This window comes from Rhodamnia argentea, chromosome 10 (assembly GCF_020921035.1).
Source record: "Rhodamnia argentea isolate NSW1041297 chromosome 10, ASM2092103v1, whole genome shotgun sequence".
NCBI lineage: Eukaryota > Viridiplantae > Streptophyta > Magnoliopsida > Myrtales > Myrtaceae > Rhodamnia > Rhodamnia argentea.
The window spans coordinates 12,157,303-12,175,680 of record NC_063159.1 but is presented as its reverse complement, the minus strand read 5'-3'; the positions used below and the strand labels follow the sequence as shown (position 1 = coordinate 12,175,680).

Below are 18,378 nucleotides of genomic sequence, written 5' to 3'. Positions count from 1 at the left end.
ATTTTAGCAAATCTTTTTCGAAACTTGAGGAATCTTTTGGGGGAAATTAGCAAACTTCTCAATTGAAGATTTTGGTGATTTTAAATTTTTTGTGATAAAAAAATTTGTTTTGGAATAAATGTGACACTTGGCACGAGTATGGCACGTCGACATCACTTTCGGATTTTTTATGATACGAAAATTAATTATGGATAGATATGGCACGAGTTTTTAGGGAATTTTTTGTAGTACTGTCCCATCAAATTAATAATTGCTGCGTTTTTTTATTTTTGTTGAGCGTATTATCGTATTTCGAACTTATGCCACTTTTAAATTAATCAACCGGGTTAAATATTGCCGGCTCTACTTTACAAAAGAGACATCGCATATTAACAAGTGATTCGGACCATTAATTTAAGCATGAACCTGTCCGAAGTACTGATTGGGTATGACTACAGAAGAATTAGCGCATTATAAATTATAAAGTTAAGGGACTTGGGGGGGTGCGATTCGAAAACGAGAACGAATCATTCGGCTGAGATCAGGTGCGGCGGAGCACATGAAAGGCATGGTGAGCTTGGTTTTCTCCTGGGCTGTGATAGGTCGGAAAGAACCCAGCGGCCTTATCCGATTTGACCGGTCGGGCCGAGGGCCAATGGTTTTGCCACGAAGCGTGTGGACGGAGTGAGTGCGCGCAGCAGAGGAGTGGCGACAGCGAGCCGCCAGATCGGGATTTAAAAAATTGGGGATTTAAAAAAATAATTAAATAAAAAAGAATAATAATGCGCCGGTGGAGGATTGAGACAGGTAATTCTTCTAATCATCGGTTTTAATGGTCGCACATTCCTCGCTTCTCTGGCTAATCTGAATTAATTAATTAAAGAAAGTCAAAGATGGAGGAATTTCGGCTTGAATTAGCTGGCGATATAAAGGAGGAATGTTGGGATCCTGTAATTATGACGTCATCCAATCTTGTGGCGTGGTAATAAATAGTTGTTTTTGTCGGGAAATATCTATAGTCCATTCTAGCGATTCAGGAAATTCGTCCCGTATGTGATATGGACTATCGGATCAAAATCAATGAAATTCCGATCGTTGGATAATTTTTTGAAAGAAAGTACCTTACGAATATATGAAAGAAACTTTCTTGAATGTGAAATTGTGAATGATACTATGAATTACGGATAACAATGATATAGAGCACGGTAACTCACTGATAGGGCCTTTAAATTTATGAAAAAGCATTGCGATCATGGTGGCAAGTTTCTAAGAAGAGGGAAAAATGAGATTGACGATAGGTAAGATTGATTACTATATTTCGTGGAAGTTACGAGCATTGCTGCATTAGGACATTTTCGACCTTACGAAACTTAAAAAGGGAAGTACTACATGTGAAGGATGGTTACCAACTTATCGTTTTCTAAGGAAATTACAAATTTACAACGATGAGAGATAATTATTAAGCTTAGCCGTCACTTACGACCGTATGAACCTTTTAACTATCCTATTGTTACTTCCTAAGTGTTAGCATTTTCATTTGACAAACTAAATAGACAAATTACTGCCCATATAGGCAGAAGACTAGTTCTTAGGGAAAACAAGTTACGAATGTTGCAAGCAAGTTATGGCCAATAAAGATGAACTACTAATAGTGGGGAATTTGTCCAATCAATTCTAAACATATTTCACGACCATCAAATCGATCCTAAACTTTTCAATTTTATAAATTTAATCATAAAATTTCGTGCAAAATCTTCAAAATATTCATTTTGGCCAATTTTCATCGGAGATCTTCGACATGGCAACATAACACGCAGGACAGTCGATAACGATTGGACGGTCACATAAGCGGCTATAGCAGCTGGCTAAGTTTCGTGGAGTGTAGTATGGTTCCGTCCCATATACACTACCGAGATCATACATGTTTTGAAAGTGACTCCAAAAGAAACGTGAAAGCGACATTTATTTTAATCCCAACCAAAAGCTATTATTCAACTTCGGTGTCATAGGCTTTGAGTATTCGCATGTAGATCATCTTTATAGAGGGCAATCATTTTTCGCACCTCGAATTCAATTCCATTGATTTTTCTTCCAAACATTATGTAAAAAGTTCACCAACCAATAGCACTGTCGGCTTTTCCTGCCCAATATCCATTCAACAGGGCGATTACTCCAAGAATTGGACGGCAAAATTCACGGAATCGGATGGAGACATCTCGAACACATGCATGCAATAAAGGGACAAGAAACGTCCACCTATAAAAAAAAAAAAAAAAAAACCACAAGCCTGACAGTATGACAATATTGTCATTATTTCCGATCCGACGATTTTCCAACTAATGAGTGATTTATGCAAAACACGTGGCAAAGGCGGAGTGAATTTACGGTCGAAATAACTAGCGATACCGTTAAACTATCATGAAAGTATTCCCCTAAAAAAAAGACATTAATGTTTTTTTTTTTTGTCTTAAAAGGACATTTATATTTGATTATCGTATATTTGAGGGGAATTTCAAAAGATATATGATTACTAGACAAGAATAACAATGGTACATGTTTGGAAAATACAAGTGGTATCAGTTTGAGGTCCTCATCATATCCTGTAAAATAGTTCTCCATTTAGTCAATGCTTTTCAATTATCTTATCGAGCCATATAAATTGAAGGGCCGTTCCCGTGGTTGTGGACCTTGTGGTTGTTTGGGGGGCATCTTTTGGTATCTTTTCCCAAACTAAGCAACCTTCATACGGCATGCGGAGCAGTTAATGCGCCAATTTATTACCTTACATATTTTGGGAACGTAGGGTAGGAGGAACTTACTTTGGTTAAGGGGTAAGCATGATTTCATTGTAGAACATGGAATTGGATCGATGGGAAACCGGTCCGGTTCTAAGGTATGGGAGGTAGGTTTTAAGTTTCAAAAATTAGAGAAGATATTCTGACGAGTAGATTTCGGGTTACGAGTAGGTGGAACCTGTAATGTGTTTTATGATTTTCTCGGTATATGTTTTCGCGCGATCTTGTGGTATTTCCAACATGTGATTATGAGTTTGTAATCTAAAATCATCAATCCGAACTTTTAATTTTTTTTAGTGATATTTATGACCGAGACTTTTACTTTGTTAATGTTCCATATTTGTTCGTGCGTCTAAATATGAATTATGGTCGATGAATTATAGCAGGAAATGATGGTTATTAAAAGTAGTGATTCGTTACAATCGTTCAATTAAAAATATGGGTATACCCTAAAACCAACCCAAGAACGATAGGTTCCAGGCTTCAAGATAAGCATGGTAAGTTTTAGATTCCAAAAATAATGAAGAATTTGTTCTGTGATTGAGTTGCATTTAAGCAAAAGTTAATGGTAGGAACCAGCTTGGATCTTTGCAAGCATGTGAGGGAGAGAGAGGAAATTGAATATTCGTCAATAAATTAAATGTACTTAACAAGTTCGATTCCTCACATCATCAAATGTAAGCAATTTTATGATGGCTTATTATTAATCATATGTAACAGGTTTGATTACCCGTTGCTACTATGCGTAAACAATTTCATATTTTATTACATCTATCTAGTCGTAGATTTTCGTTTTACTCGACGTACAAGGTTAATGAGTTATTTCATGCGATGAGCTTCTTCATCAAAAGTCTTGAAAAAGCAAACACATGAAAACTGCCCCAAAAGATTTCTTTTGCAAAAAAATTCTCTGTTAATGTTTTGCTCGATAAAACTTTTGCGTAAATCAAAAGTCTTTGGATATGAGTGTTGGAATTTCTTGATTTTCATGTGATTTGGTGTTTAGGGGATGATGGAGAGTGTGCATCGAGAAGGCATTGGTATGACAACAACAGTTAGGACAGGCTAACATGTGTCTATGATGGAAAGAAATATGCATTTGGATGTTGGATAAACTTAGAATTAATTCGAATATGATGATTCTTCGACATGAGTTGGTTCGGTCTTCATAAAAAAAATTGAGCTCTGATTCCCTAATCTCTCTCTCCTACATCAATTAGCACGCAGCCTCTGCCCTCCATTCCATTATCTCTGACCACACTTTGAAGCCGAATCGCCGCCACTAGGAGGGAGGAAATGTAGGCAGATGCAACGATGATACTTATCAAAGATAATTATGACATTTCCTTTGATTCCCCATGTTTATTAGTATTATGCATATATCACCTCGGATTATGTGCATCCCTAACTGGTTGTAATTCATAATACATTAACTTTAAATAGTCTTCTAACAAAGCATGTAATCTCTCTTCCCCATATTTCTGTTTTACATTGATAGTTTAATCAATGAACAGAAAGTTGATATGGCTGATTTGGGTTCGGGATTGGACATATGGACCGTTGACCATTTATGTGGACCATTGGGTAAGTTTTGATCCAAAACCATAAAAAAAAAAACCACCAAAGCCCAAGCCCAAGCCCAATCTTATCCACACGTTTAACCCCTCGAATTGCAATTAGTGGAGTTCAAGAATAGCTTGTCCACGCTCGTTCACTTCCTTTGCAACTGCAAGAACCAGAGACCAGAAGACCATGACTACAACCCAGCTACTGCTGAACATTCTTCTCTGCCTCTCTCTGATCTTCCAATGCTCTTTCGCCATCTCGCCTCTCGGCAAGATCATACCTCGCTTTCCTTCTCCTCTCATTCGTCCCGAAAATCCTCGAGGACCCTCCCTCTCTGAGGACCGGAGCAGCAACAATGGGCTCTACGAGACCAGGTATTTCACGCAAGTCCTTGACCACTTCGGCTTCCGTCCCGAGAGCTACCAGACGTTCCAGCAGAGGTACTTGATCAACTCCACCTTCTGGGGCGGCCCGCGGAGGAACGCCCCGATCTTCGTCTACACCGGGAATGAGGGCGACATCGAGTGGTTCGCCCAGAACACGGGCTTCGTGTTCGAGACCGCGCCCCGCTTCCATGCCCTTCTTGTGTTCATCGAGGTATATTCCCAACCGATCTCACTACTCATAGGGGTAGGGGATAGGACTGTTGTGTTCATTATGTTTTGCTTTTGCCAAGTACATTACAAGAAGGATATAGAGATTATTGTTCTTGTTCGTGTCTTTGAAGCATCGGTTTTACGGGAAATCGATTCCTTTCGGGGGCAACAAAGCTGTGGCGTCCAGCAACTCGAGCACGCTGGGCTATCTCTCATCGACGCAAGCATTAGCGGACTACGCAACGCTGATCACCGATCTGAAGAAGAACTGGACGGCCGAGGATTCGCCAGTGGTGGTTTTTGGAGGTTCCTACGGTGGAAGTATGCAGCTCTCTCTCTCTCTCTCTCTCAACTGTTAACAGAGATAAACAAATGCTTGGGTTCTGAGTCTTCTGACTCTTCTCAGCTTAACTTTATTAACTAATGTGCTTGTCTTACATAATGGATTTATTACACAGCTGGTTGCGCATGGAGGTTTCTGGTTTGACAAGGAAAAGGAAAATGGAGTTAAACCAGAAAATATTCTGATGAATGATGGCTTTGTTTACTGAAAATATTGCAGTGTTGGCCGCATGGTTTAGGCTAAAGTATCCCCATATTGCGATTGGCGCTTTGTCTTCGTCTTCTCCTATCCTCAACTTCGACAACATCACCTCTCCTTACAGGTTCACCGACATCATCACTCGAGACTTCAGGGTTTGTCTCTCTCTCTCTCTGCAACTATGTAGTTTTGTTCGTGGTTGTTCTTGGATTACAAGGACTTTTACAGAGATGGGGATTAGGGATAAGGTCAGATAATAGGCCATAAAGTTCTTCGGCGGCTAAACGAATCCGAAGATGGTCCTGCCCCTCAACTTTCTAGTCAAACATTCCAGAAGAGCCCCACTGCTATATTCTTCGAGATTTGTAACATGTCCAGAGAACCACACGATTCCTCGTACTAAATCTTCTTTTTCTTGTCAATTGAATCTTTAACCTTTTGTCTTTTTGTCAATTAAGTATCAATTTTAGCCGAAAATTATTAACATGGATGCCGGCTATTCTATGTGGAGGGCTGGCCATAACGTGGATAATTTTTAAGAATATATTAATATTTGATTAATTTATTGACTTATTTTTTTCTCTTTTTTTTTTTTTTGTATTATTCTTCCCTTCTTCCTCTAGCTAGTTGTTGGACCTCGTCAGCCCTCGCCTCTAGCCGGTCGACAAATAATTCATAAGAATACTGACATATTACTATAACTTATTCATGTTAGTGATTTCCGACCAAAATTGACGGGAATGAATGAATTAACATAAATTCAAAAGGTTTAGAGCTCAATTGACTAAAAAAAAAAGTTTAGGACTGAATTGACACAATTGCAATAGGTTTATGGTTTTTTTAAGTTTTCCCCCATCATTATTGATGTGCTTAAATTCTAGATGAAAAGTTAATGTTCATTCTATGGTACGATCAATTATTTATTGAAAATTTCCAGACTTATAACATATCCTTTTTGTACACCACAATACTTTGTAACCTACTTATTTTACATACACCATCAATCCAATGTATGTGCTCTCAATACCGATCGTGTAGATTTTATGTGAGTCGTGACTATATGAGAATCGTACAAGTCTAAAAGCTCGACCGATGTGAATATCCAGAGCGAGAGCGAGAATTGCTACGAAGTGATCGGACGGTCATGGCAGAAGATCGAAGATACAGCGAAGCAGCAAGGCGGGCTCGAGATCCTACGAAAATCATTCAGACTATGCAGGTGAGAGATGAACCATAAACAAATATTAGCTTCTCATGGATTTGATCTATTCTACTGGGTTCTGGTCTTTGTTTATGTGTTTACCCCATTGCAGGAACTCCATGGATGCGGGTTATCTCCAAGGTTGGCTAGAAACTGCTCTCGTTTACTCGGCCATGACCGATTACCCAACTCCTGCCAATTTCTTGACTCCGTTGCCTGCTTATCCAGTCAAACAGGTATAGTTTGCTTAACAAGCAATAACCAGTAATTAGCAGTGTAATCTAAGCAAGATCTTCAAGACCATACTTTAATAATATTTCCATGACAAATTCATAATTTTTGGTGCACATAGATCTGATCTTTAGGTGAAAAAGAAAGTTACTTCTCGAATGAAACAATGTTTGTCTTTAAAGTCTAAGGAAACTCGGCAATAAAATTCAAAGACTTCTTGTAGTGTATGACCAACTTGTGAAGCATATATGATCTTCGAGGATCATATCGTCGCACGTGATTACCCAAGTCAAATGAAGGATTGGCATACTTTGTTCCACCATAAGGCGACTCGGTCTTGATAATCGATGACCGATTCGCGAGAATTTAGTTAGCTCGCTCTGTTGCACCGATGTTGAGGCATGGCAACACCGTCTTTTGTACTAATTGAGTCTCAGAATTGAACAGTTCCATTGCTGTGGACAGACAATCGGATGCGAGACTAACGGTTATGCTGTCTCTTTCTTTTAATTTTGCGCAGATGTGCAAGGCGATAGATGACCCGAGCAAAGGAGATGACGATTTCGCAAAATTGTACGGTGCCGCGAGCATCTTCTACAACTACAGCGGCAGCGTCTCATGCTTTGATCTAATGGACAATTCCGATCCTCATGGCCTCGGCGGATGGCAATGGCAGGTACCCCAACCATTTTTGGAAATTATCACTCGAATAATGCTAGAAATGGATGTGACAGATTTTTGTTGATTGCTTAAATGGGGTTGCCAAATTAAAATTTTAGTAAACTCAGTTATTGCATGAACCTTAATTTCTCCAACATTACTGCAAACTGGATATAATACTTGCGCTTAGATTGTCAATTTTCCTTAAAAAAAAAAAAGGTAGTTTTCATCCATCAATTTCATTTTGGTTAAGGGAATCCAAGACCCAGCATGCAAGGTTAAAAAGATGTAAACGGCACCAACAAAACCCATGGAAACTATGTGTAGCTTGGGCCTAGCCCAATTGAAAGCAGCCCATGAAAATCAACAAAGATTTCCTGAATTAGGTTTTTGTTCTATAGCTTCTAAGGGAGTGCATGATAACACTTCGGAAGCAGAATTTCTGCTTCAAAAATGATTATGGAGCAGAAATCCGTTTGGTAACGCAATTTCTGATGTAGAAATCCGTTTGGTTCATAACTTTAAATTTCTACTTCTGAAATAACTTTTTACTTCAGAAGTGATTTTTACAGCACTTTTGAGAAGTAAAAAAAACTTACTTCTCATCATCAGAAGCTATTTTTTTCCTTTTCACTCCTCCCTCTTCATATTTTCTTCTGTTTACGGGGCCTCTCTCTCTCTCTCTCTCTCTCTCCCTCCCTCCCTCCCTCTCGCGATCGAGAAAATAAAGAAAAATTCATAAAATCATTAAAAATTTTGAAAATTTCAAAATAAAAAAAAAAGATCCAAAAAATAGGAAATTGCCACAATTAGCTAGCCAAGACCTATTTTGGATTTTTTTGACCCTCGATCTTTCCAAATTGATGATTTTTCCCTTTTTGGCAAATTGTCTCTAATTTCTCCCAAATCACCCATGAACTCTAATTACACATTCTCTAAGCCCTTAAGGCTATATTAGGGAAGCCTTGATTTGTATTGATGTACTTTATCTGTGCATTTGATTGCGCATTTATTTTATTGAATGTGATTGGAATGATTAGTCTTCCGACTTGAATGAAAACCCATCGGTATTTGCATTTAACTTTTCTTGAATAAAATGCATCTTAGGTTAGGATCAATAATTTTTTGTAGAAATTTTGTCCTGTTATCAAACGCATTTCTTTGATCATAAATCAACTTTTGAAGTAGAAGTAGAAAAATCAACTTCTTCTTACGAGGCAGTAGTTGAAAAATCAACTTTTGCTTTTGAAATTATTTCTGACGCAGAAGTGTTGTCATGCGCACCCTAACATTGCCATCAGTGGTCCAATAGCTTATAATTATCATATTTAGCCCATGTTCACCATATAATCTAGCACAAATCATCCGTTTCGAAATTAAGGAGTTCAACTAGTGTTATTTTTATTCACCCCAGGAACACGAGTGCTATTTTTGCTTGATCTTTACGAGTTATGCAAAGCTAAAGTCGAATGCGAAATCTCCCGCGAGATGAGAAATCAAGGGCTGTCTTATTAGGTCAAGTAACTAACGATGCTTTTGTGGCATTATCCTAATGCATGTTCTTTTCGTACCATTTCATGTTCTATAAGCTGTTTTTTAGCGCGAGCGCATGTTGCGATTCTTTTCCTTCCTCGCAGGCATGCACGGAAATGATAATGCCAACTGGGGGCGTTCGAGAGACGGGCATATTCCCAGCTCAAAAGTATAACTACAGTGATACAGCCAGCTCCTGCGCATCTCGCTTTGGCGTCGTCCCTAGGCCCGCCTGGATCCCTATCGAGTTCGGCGGCCATGTGGGTAACCCGTATTCATATTATTCTATGCTTGGTGCAACTTTATACAAGTATAAATATGATAATTTACGAGGTTTCATATAAATTGCTATATCTCGCACATCCTTAATTACGAAATTGCACAATCTATTTATCCCCCCTCCTAACCTGAATCTTTGTGTCCACCATTGTGTCTACTTTAAAAGAACAGGACATTAGGAGGACCTTGAGGAGATTTGGGAGCAACATCATCTTCTTCAATGGCTTAAGAGATCCTTGGAGTGGTGGAGGGTATCCCTTCCTCTCTCTCTCTCTCTCTCTCTCTCTCTCTCTCTCTCTAAAATAGTGGGAATCAATGGTTCGGTAATGCTTTCTCTGTGGTAAAAATGGCAGGGTGTTGAAGAGCATTTCCAAGAGCATCGTTGCAATAGTGGCCGAAAAAGGTCAGCTCACCGTCTCTCATACTTAGCATAAGTGACTCTTCATTTATTCACATTCTTTTCTCACCATGAACGTTTTATAAGACTCTTAGAAACCCCGACTGATGAAATTGGTTTTCTCGGACATACAACGAGTTATTTTTAACCGTCATAAGTTGTCGATGACAGGGGCTCACCATGTCGACTTGCGATACTCGATTGGCGAAGATCCCGAGTGGCTTCGAGATGTGAGGAAGACGGAGATCAAGATCATCTCAGGCTGGATCTCTCAGTACTACCGAGACTTGGCCGAATCGTCTTCCTAAGCCAAGGTTCTCCGACTCATACTACTTCTAGTTCTTCAACTATCCAAGTGCCCGCTTTTTCTCTAAGGGGTTAAAATTTGACACTTACATTTTGTTTTCTTAAATGTTTCTCGACATTAATAAATGGCTATCCAATTTGTCATGTTAAGTTTGATTCCTGTAAATGAGTCACACAGGCATTCGTGCCAAATGAAATGAAATACGAAATAGCAAAAATTTCAACCATATGAGGGTTGAATCATGAGGCATGTGAATAGATGTTTGCTGGCGTAAGAACACCAAAAGTGTCAAAGTTTGTATACAACACTGACTTTTGTGTCAAAATTTATTTTTAAATTATTTAAGTGCCAATTTTTTTTTTAAAAAAAAAGATAATTTGAGTATCAACTCCGGTTAGCTTTGTCGAAAATGTTACATGGCATCTATGTAGTTCGGCGGAGGTTCCTAGTGAACAATAAAAAAAGCTAAAACTTAAAAAATTAAAAAATCAAAAGATTAGGTAAAAGCTAAGAAAATAAAAAAAAGGTTCGTGGCAACGGCGATGGTATACACAACCCTCACCGCCACTGCCCACTAATCGCCGGCGAGGGCCACCAATGGTGACCCTCGGTTGATCTAGGGGAGGCCCGCGACCCTTGTTCGGATTTGGGTGAGGGCTTGTTGGCCCTTGCTAGCGGTCGGCGGGGGTCGCCGGCCATTGCCCAAGGCTCCAATGAACAGCCCCCACCCATCGCCGACGATTGCCCGCAATGATGGGGGGGCGGCGGCGGGGGCAAGGGCCGTGTAAGCTCTCGCCGCTACCAAAACCCCCTTTTATTTTTTTTTCTTGTTTTAATTTTTTTTCTTATTTTTAAGATTGATTTTTTTTTAATAAAATTGCCATGTGGATCCTAATTATAAATGACGTGGCACTAAAATGTTTTAAATATAAATACCAGGTATATTTTTTTGTCGGAATCTCTAGCCGTTAGTACTTAAGTAATCGTTTTTTCTCCAATTTGGCACTTAAATGAGCCGACGAAAAATTTTAATACTAAAAGAAGCGCCGTACACAAGTTTTAATACTTGAGTCCTCACGTCGACGCTTGCTCATGCTAAGCAAGAGTAGCTTATAAACACTTTGGATTGCATTCGGTTGTTCAGATTTTCAACTGTATACGGCCGCCCAAGATTCCGATGAAAGTTAATATCACTGAAAAGACTGGAAAGAGCAATTTGCACTGGCCCGCGATCACTGAGAGCTTGGATCCAACGATAAAACAGTCAATCATTGGCGTGTCAATTTAACGATTCATGAGGATGCTGCTTTCTCGACCTTGTAACTTTGCCCAGGTTGAAACGCTTTGCTTGATCATGCATGTGTTTGCCAGAAGAGGTCCGATCAAAAATCTCTAATATCATCCATTAATCTGTCGGAATGCTAATTATTTAGTTAAACTGTTACATCCTCGTACCGTTGCACTCGTTAACAGAATCCTTATTTAAATTCACAAGAATCATATGTGGAATTGCGCATTGACCCTTGAGATTCCGGTATGCAAATTTTTCTGGCCGACATTTTCTCACCTTTTGCTTGAGCTAGGACAATCTCGGTGGAGCAATACTCTTGTGACCTCCCTCCGGTGTGAAAAACCAGCACAATCTGAGCCTACAAGTTCAAAAAGTCCCAGTTGATCTCGAAACAATTGTGCGAAGAACTCTGCAATGAATGGCGTTTACCAAATATAGTTAAGCTGAGTTTGAAAAATGATATTTTGACTAAGGATTTTAAAGTGAGGTACATATCAGCCAATCCTTGAACCTCGTTAGTGAGCATTTGTTTGTCTCACTGTGGTGAGTATAATAAAAGCTCTTTCTATTGAATGATTGGTTTGAAATGGCGTAGAGATTGTTACTCAGGATCACTCGAAATTTGTAATTTCGATATAATTGTGTCCTGTCATTACACCAGCAAATGAGGTATTAGAGATTTGAAAAGCATATACTACAGTGAAATACATGTGCTGCTATCGCAAACGTGTTGAAGCTCATGTCCTCCATATTCGGGAATATCATGCCGTCCCGCTAGAGATCGATTAAGTATATGAGACCGAGTCGAATCCACCTTGACATCATTGGAAATTCAGTTGGTTAGAACTTCGAAGCGTTGGATGTTTTGCTCTCGGCCTTTCAAAACCCTAAATCCTAACACTAAACTAGCTGCTGGCTACAGATTTGACGAAACTCATCTTGATTCAACGAGGTCTACACTATTTGAACCCAGCAAATGAAAAGCAACCCTCTTCCTTCACATCCATCAAGAACAGAACTCATTGTAAGTCGAGTTGGTACACGACATGCTAGGTGGCAATAATTATTATTATTCCCCCCATTTCAGGATGACCCAGAAATCCAATTTCCCATCTTTCTCGAAAATGAGGACGATGCACAAAGAGGGACAGACCACCATGAACTTCAGAGTATGACGAAAAATCTCCAAGTTGCAACGCAGGACAGGACAGGTAGATCTTCATTTTGCATGGGAAATGTGGAATACATAGGTCAGGAATTCCGCTTTTCTCTTTTCTTTTTGTTTTAATATATTAGTTTTCACCCCTTATTTCTTTGTCGAAACACCAATCCGACACACTACGTAGGTCACAACTTTCCTTAAACAGATGCCCTCGTGGGAGATGTCGTGTTTCGCACCCAGGCGATACTGCCATAAACCATAAAGATTTGCCGATTGCAAGACCTCCATTAAAGAGTACGAATTCACCTTCTGTGGTAGATTCCTTCGTCGGCCAACCCTGGCTTTTTTCTTTTCCCTCAAGGCATCCCCCGTTTCTGGCCCAAGCAAACTTTTTTCGGACAGTCAAGAAAATCTCCCCATTTCGTCGGCCCTCAAGACTATAGGAAAATTACCAAAAAATCTTAAACTTATTATAACTGTGCTAATTCAGCCATAATTTTTTTTTATCGATTCAATCATAACATTTTGTAATTATACCAATTCAGTCCATCCAGATAAATTTGGCCGACCGGCGCCGACGTGGACGCCGACCGGCCTCGGCCATCCAACAACGTAATATTTTTTTTATTTATTATTTTTTTTTCATTTTCATTTTTCATTTTTCATTTTTTTTTTATCTTCCCTCTTCACCTTCTTCCTCCGGCTAGCGAGCAACTTCTAAACTCTGCAATGCTTATCTTAATACAAATAGCTTCTGGTCCACCTTGCCGGCCTCGGGTGAAGCTTGCCTTCACCGATCACTGGCCAAGGCGAGCCTCACCATCACTGTCGTCGAGCCTCACCACTCGCGTCGCCCAGCCACGGTGAGGTCGAGTCCCGGCCTCGCTCGGCCCCGACGAGGTCGATTTTGCGTCCATTGTGAAGACATCAGTAATTTGCTTGTGGTGGACATTGTCAAGACAAGATAAGCATTGCAGTGAAGCTGTTCGCTGGGCAGAGGGAGGAAGAAGATGAAGAGGGTAGGAAAAAAAAGAAAGAATAAGAAAATCAAAAATAAAAAAGAAAATAAAAAGTTAAAAATTAAAAAAAAATTAAAATATTATGTTGCCGAATGGCTGGCGCCGGCCTACCAAATTTGGCGGGATGGATTGAATTGGCACAATTGCAAAAATTTTAGGATTGAATTGGAAAAAAAAAAGTTTAAGATTGAATTGACACAATTATAATAAGTTTATGACTTTTTTGACAATTTTTTCCCACACTATGATGTCTAACTACATCCCTCAGCCACGATGAACACCAAAGCCGCAGCGGCACGCAAAAGAAAAAACCAATTGCAAACAAAAGATACACATCACAAAACAAGTAGAATCACAAGAATGGCTTTCAGACTTTTTCCAAAGTGTATACTTTTTGCACATTATCAAATCCAAAAAGCATCCTCTAATATGATGTCATCATCATAGGACGTGTTATTGGATAATGATGTTTTGCATAAAAGTTTATTAAGTGTACGCTCCTACAAAGGCTATATAATGTAGACTATACTAATTTTTCGGGTCAACTAATTTCTCCAGATGCATGCTCACTACCATCTCATTCACTTGCGTATTGGATAGTGTTCCAACAATAGTGTGGCTCGCATGGGAGCGGAGGTATTGTACCGTGGTATTGTCTTTGCACCGCGACAAAGGACATGGATCTTCTTCGACGGACATTAAGTGGGAGGCGCTGTGATTAGAACACGATAAAAACGTTAATCCAAACCCCTTAATCATTATTCAACTATTTCAAGATCGGAGGATGTTGGAGATCCCACATGATTCATGTCTGTTGCTATATTCCCCAATCTGCAGAAAAATTAGAAAATTAGTCTTCTCTCTCTCTCTCTCTCTATCTCATCCTGTCCTTTCACCATATCTAGAAAGTTGCCCCCCACCACTCCCGCATAAAACCCAAAACGCTTCCTTCTCTATCTCTCTCCGTCTCTCTCGCCAAATTCATCGTTTGAAAAAGATACGTCTCTTCGACATCTCTTCCTTCTTCGTCTCCTCGAGACATGTCCCTTAACCACCCCCTCTCTACTTCAGACGACACCCCGGACACTCTCTGGTGGACTACTCACCCAACCACCATGTTCCACCAACACGACGACCCACAAGACGAGGGCTCGCCGCCGTCGTCGGCGGAGAGGGAGCCGATGTTCGAGAAGCTGCTGACGCCGAGCGACGTTGGGAAGCTGAACAGGCTGGTGATACCGAAGCAGCACGCGGAGAAGCACTTCCCGCTGGTCGGCGAGGGGAATCAGCTGCTGAGCTTCGAGGACGAGTCCGGGAAGTGGTGGAGGTTCCGCTACTCCTACTGGAGCAGCAGCCAGAGCTACGTCCTCACCAAGGGCTGGAGCCGCTTCGTCAAGGACAAGCGCCTCGACGCCGGCGACGTCGTCCTCTTCCATCGCCACCGTGCCGACTCCGACCGGCTCTTCATCGGTTGGAGGCGGCGGGGGGAGTCGTCGCCTGGTGTCTCCGCCTCCGCAGTGGCGGCGGAGACACGTGGCGGCGGTGGGGGTTTCTGTGCCGTGCGGCGTCCTTATCCTGGGCACAATGATGGGCCGCCCCAACCTGGCTCCTATACTCATAGTCAAGCTGGTAATTGGAATTTTTTTTTTTAATGTTTTGTTTACATTATATCTTTTTCTCTAGAAGGAAATACAACTCTAGGAAATCAGATTTTGTTTGCACATTTCCTTAGAAAAAAAAAAAAAACATAATCTTTCTTCTAGTTTTTTTCAACAAAGTTGTAGAGATGAATGTAGGAGAAATTGGACTATGTTTAAGCCAGAGATATTAGGATATATTTGACACATGAAAGTACCGCACGGTTTAGTACTTACGATGCACAGCTTTTGGGGCTCCGAAACCAGGAGGCACCTCCGCCGCCGCCGCCGCCGCCGCCGTGGGAAACAACCCGAGGAGGGTGAGACTATTTGGCGTGAACTTGGAGTGCCGACTCGACGGCGACGAGGAGTCCGAGCCACCGGGCTCGAGCCACGGTCCGACCCACCACGAGGACCTCTCCTCTAATTCATCAAGCTCTAAGCCCTCACATGGTACGCACAGCTATTCCCACTATTAAAAATGTCCATAGCAGTTTCATGGATCATCCCGTGACGTCCCCTCTAATCAGACATGACGCAGGGATAATATATATTATAAGGGCATTTAATGATAGTTCCTCCACAAGGGGGCAAAATCAAAATTGGTTTCCTACACCTTGGAAAGGTTCCACATTTAGGGTTGTCAAATGCGTCATCACAGGCGTTACTTTTGTATGTTTCACATTTTGTTTAAGGAGCAATTAAGGATATGATTTCCCATGCTAATTGATAAAGTCTTCGACCGAGATTCATCGCCCAATGCGAAATCACATAAAGATGTTAAAGAGCGATCACATTGTCATGCGCAGTCATCATTAGAGTGTTCCGATGCTTGCTACTCTCGAAAGTAAAGTAAGCTAGCATGAGAAAGTTGACCCGATTATCGGCATGATTTGGTAGGGGCCACTAATTTGGTTACAACGTTCGTTAATAGCTAGATTAATGTCCCAATCGTCCTGACGCCATTTTTTCACTTGAGAAAAAGTTCCATTTGGATTTTGGTTTTGCTGTTTCGTTGATTTCAATTCTCGAGGAGAAATGTAGACATTGCAAGTTGCATTCATCTGTACTTATTATCTCGAACTGAGAATGAAAGATCTTCTTCTATGGTACTAATAATTGGTCAGAGTTCTCATCAGGTACTTTCTAATCTAATGATTTTTTGCGCTATCATAGTGTGGTTAGTTCATGAACAAAGTACCATGTGATAGAATAAAATCCCGCCTCAGAAATTGACCGACAGTAACATGTACACCCCTAGAAAGAAATACAGAGGCACTGATTCCTACGACGTTGTCCCCCTTTTTTTTTTTTTTTTTCGGTTTCTGGTGTCTATTCCAACAGGTCTTCACTTTATCTGAGGAAGATCGCGTCAACCCACATGAGAAATCGCCGAGGACAAGATCAGTGGACGTGACTTCTTTCCTCTTTTTTTTTTTTTTCATTTTTAAATTGACTAACTGAGCCCAACTCGGAGTGCTCATTGGAAATATTCACCATTGACAAGAAAGGGTTGAACGAATAAGCGAAAAAAAGGGGGGGAAAATCCCAGATTTTCAGGCAAAAATCCTGAAGGTTCACAGCAAAGGAAAATCGAATTGATCAAGGAAGGGCTAAGAAACAAGGAGGGACTGTAGATGGGGCACATGAAGAGAGAGAGAGAGAGAGAGGGAGAGAGAGAGAAGGTGGGAAAAGGACAACACAAGGGAAAAGAAGGAAAAGAAAAGCGAAGAGAGATCTCTTCATCAATGCCAGATGGTTGAAATCGGGGGTCCATTTGCTGCTTGAGATTCTATAAAATCTCCATAATTTCTTTCTTTCTTTGATCCGCGAAATGAAATGTTGAAATGGGATTTGTTCAGCTACTAGCAATACTCCAACCAAAAAAAAAGGGGAAAGAAGAAGGGAAGGGATGGTGCTGGTGGGTGGAATTGAATATATCATTGATGATGATAGCAGGTCTCTATCTTCTGTACATACATCTTTCGAAAGTGATCAATACTTCGATCTTGTCAGGCGTTTTTGGCGATTCAAATTGCCAGGATTTGTATTTTTTAGTCTGACCCAAAGTCCAGCAATGTGAATAGAACTCGATCGATACTTCAAAAAGTGTGTCCTTCGGATCACATTGAGAGCCAAAAATGGATGAAGCAAATCTCAGAAGATAACGAGAGGTCACTCATGGGGACAGCCCTCTTATTTGACCAACTTATCTTCTCCATCTTCTTATTGGGCGTTATCTTGAATTTGTGTACTATACGGTTGGTTTTGCGATGGATGCCAATGATGAGCACGCTTAGTTTATTATACTCAAGAGCTTTTGTAGCTTTTGTAACTAACGCGAGCGAGTCAACATCGAATGCCATTTATGGGACTCACTCTTCGGCTCCACTTTTGAGTCGCACCTTCTTTCATTGCCGTCAGCGAAGCGTCGTACAGATGGACCCGAGAAAATAACGTTCTCTACTTCTATCTGCCTGTACATAGTGAGCTAGAGAAAGGCGATAGGGCAGTCCCGCGGCATCACGTGGGACCGATCATAAGGCACCGAATCTGGTGGAACCACGAGGCGTATGGCTGCTCAAACTGTGAGATTCAAAAGTCGCTGGAGGATTGAAATTGCTGAAAGCGAGAATCCCTCCGTCCTTTGTGGTGGAGAATTGAGGATATTATCTAAACCTCAATTAGGCCAGGGGTCCCCAATGTGACAACCCTCGTGTCGTTTAATTGGCCCAAGAATATTTTCCATCCTAGATAGCAATCCATTCTAATCCTCATGAAATATGAATGAACCCCACAACAGATACTAGTGACTGATGATTTGGTTCAAAAGCATCTTGCTGAATAAACATCTAGTTCAAAAGTTTCCTTAAGAAGTGGATCGATCCCACAAACCATATCAAGTACTGACGCGGTATTCGACCTCACTTGAATCTTCAGTACTTCACAAAATTGAATATCACGGGCGCAAACTGTTCACGAATAGAAAAACCAGTAATAACGAGTGGGAAATAGGACATAAACACACACACATGAGACTAGGCATGCAGCGCCTAAACTCTGTAATATACCATTCATACATCAATAGGAATCATACTTGTGTGAAACTCTCGGGGAATAATATGAGCTGCAATGGTCCCGCAAAGATTAGGACGAGAGAAGCAAACCCATTGACCTGGGCAAA

The 18,378-nt window shown here is 40.7% G+C and overlaps 2 protein-coding genes across 2 annotated transcripts; both read left to right on the top strand.

Moving 5' to 3' along the window:
- The first annotated feature begins 4,487 nt into the window (after positions 1-4,487).
- On the top strand, positions 4,488-10,213 carry LOC115753866 (lysosomal Pro-X carboxypeptidase-like). The gene is made up of 10 exons (XM_030692703.2): positions 4,488-4,937; positions 5,068-5,257; positions 5,499-5,632; positions 6,584-6,696; positions 6,791-6,914; positions 7,430-7,585; positions 9,207-9,362; positions 9,553-9,632; positions 9,735-9,784; positions 9,950-10,213. Exons 1-10 carry the CDS (start codon positions 4,527-4,529, stop codon positions 10,084-10,086), a joined length of 1,551 nt encoding a protein of 516 aa, XP_030548563.2. The 5' UTR covers positions 4,488-4,526; the 3' UTR covers positions 10,087-10,213.
- A 4,249-nt stretch (positions 10,214-14,462) lies between these two features.
- LOC115753867 (B3 domain-containing protein At5g06250-like) lies at positions 14,463-16,864 on the top strand. The gene is made up of 3 exons (XM_030692704.2): positions 14,463-15,186; positions 15,462-15,647; positions 16,539-16,864. Exons 1-3 carry the CDS (start codon positions 14,598-14,600, stop codon positions 16,553-16,555), a joined length of 792 nt encoding a protein of 263 aa, XP_030548564.1. The 5' UTR covers positions 14,463-14,597; the 3' UTR covers positions 16,556-16,864.
- The last annotated feature ends 1,514 nt before the right edge of the window (positions 16,865-18,378 follow it).

Excerpts from the sequence above, each read along its gene's own strand:
- LOC115753866 (XM_030692703.2), top strand. The coding sequence starts at position 4,527 with ATGACTACAACCCAGCTACTGCTGAACATTCTTCTCTGCCTCTCTCTG. Across the intron at positions 9,363-9,552 it reads CTATCGAGTTCGGCGGCCAT|GACATTAGGAGGACCTTGAG; the intron begins GTGGGTAACCCG and ends TTAAAAGAACAG. Across the intron at positions 9,785-9,949 it reads TGCAATAGTGGCCGAAAAAG|GGGCTCACCATGTCGACTTG; the intron begins GTCAGCTCACCG and ends TGTCGATGACAG.
- LOC115753867 (XM_030692704.2), top strand. The coding sequence starts at position 14,598 with ATGTCCCTTAACCACCCCCTCTCTACTTCAGACGACACCCCGGACACT. Across the intron at positions 15,187-15,461 it reads CTATACTCATAGTCAAGCTG|GAGGCACCTCCGCCGCCGCC; the intron begins GTAATTGGAATT and ends CTCCGAAACCAG.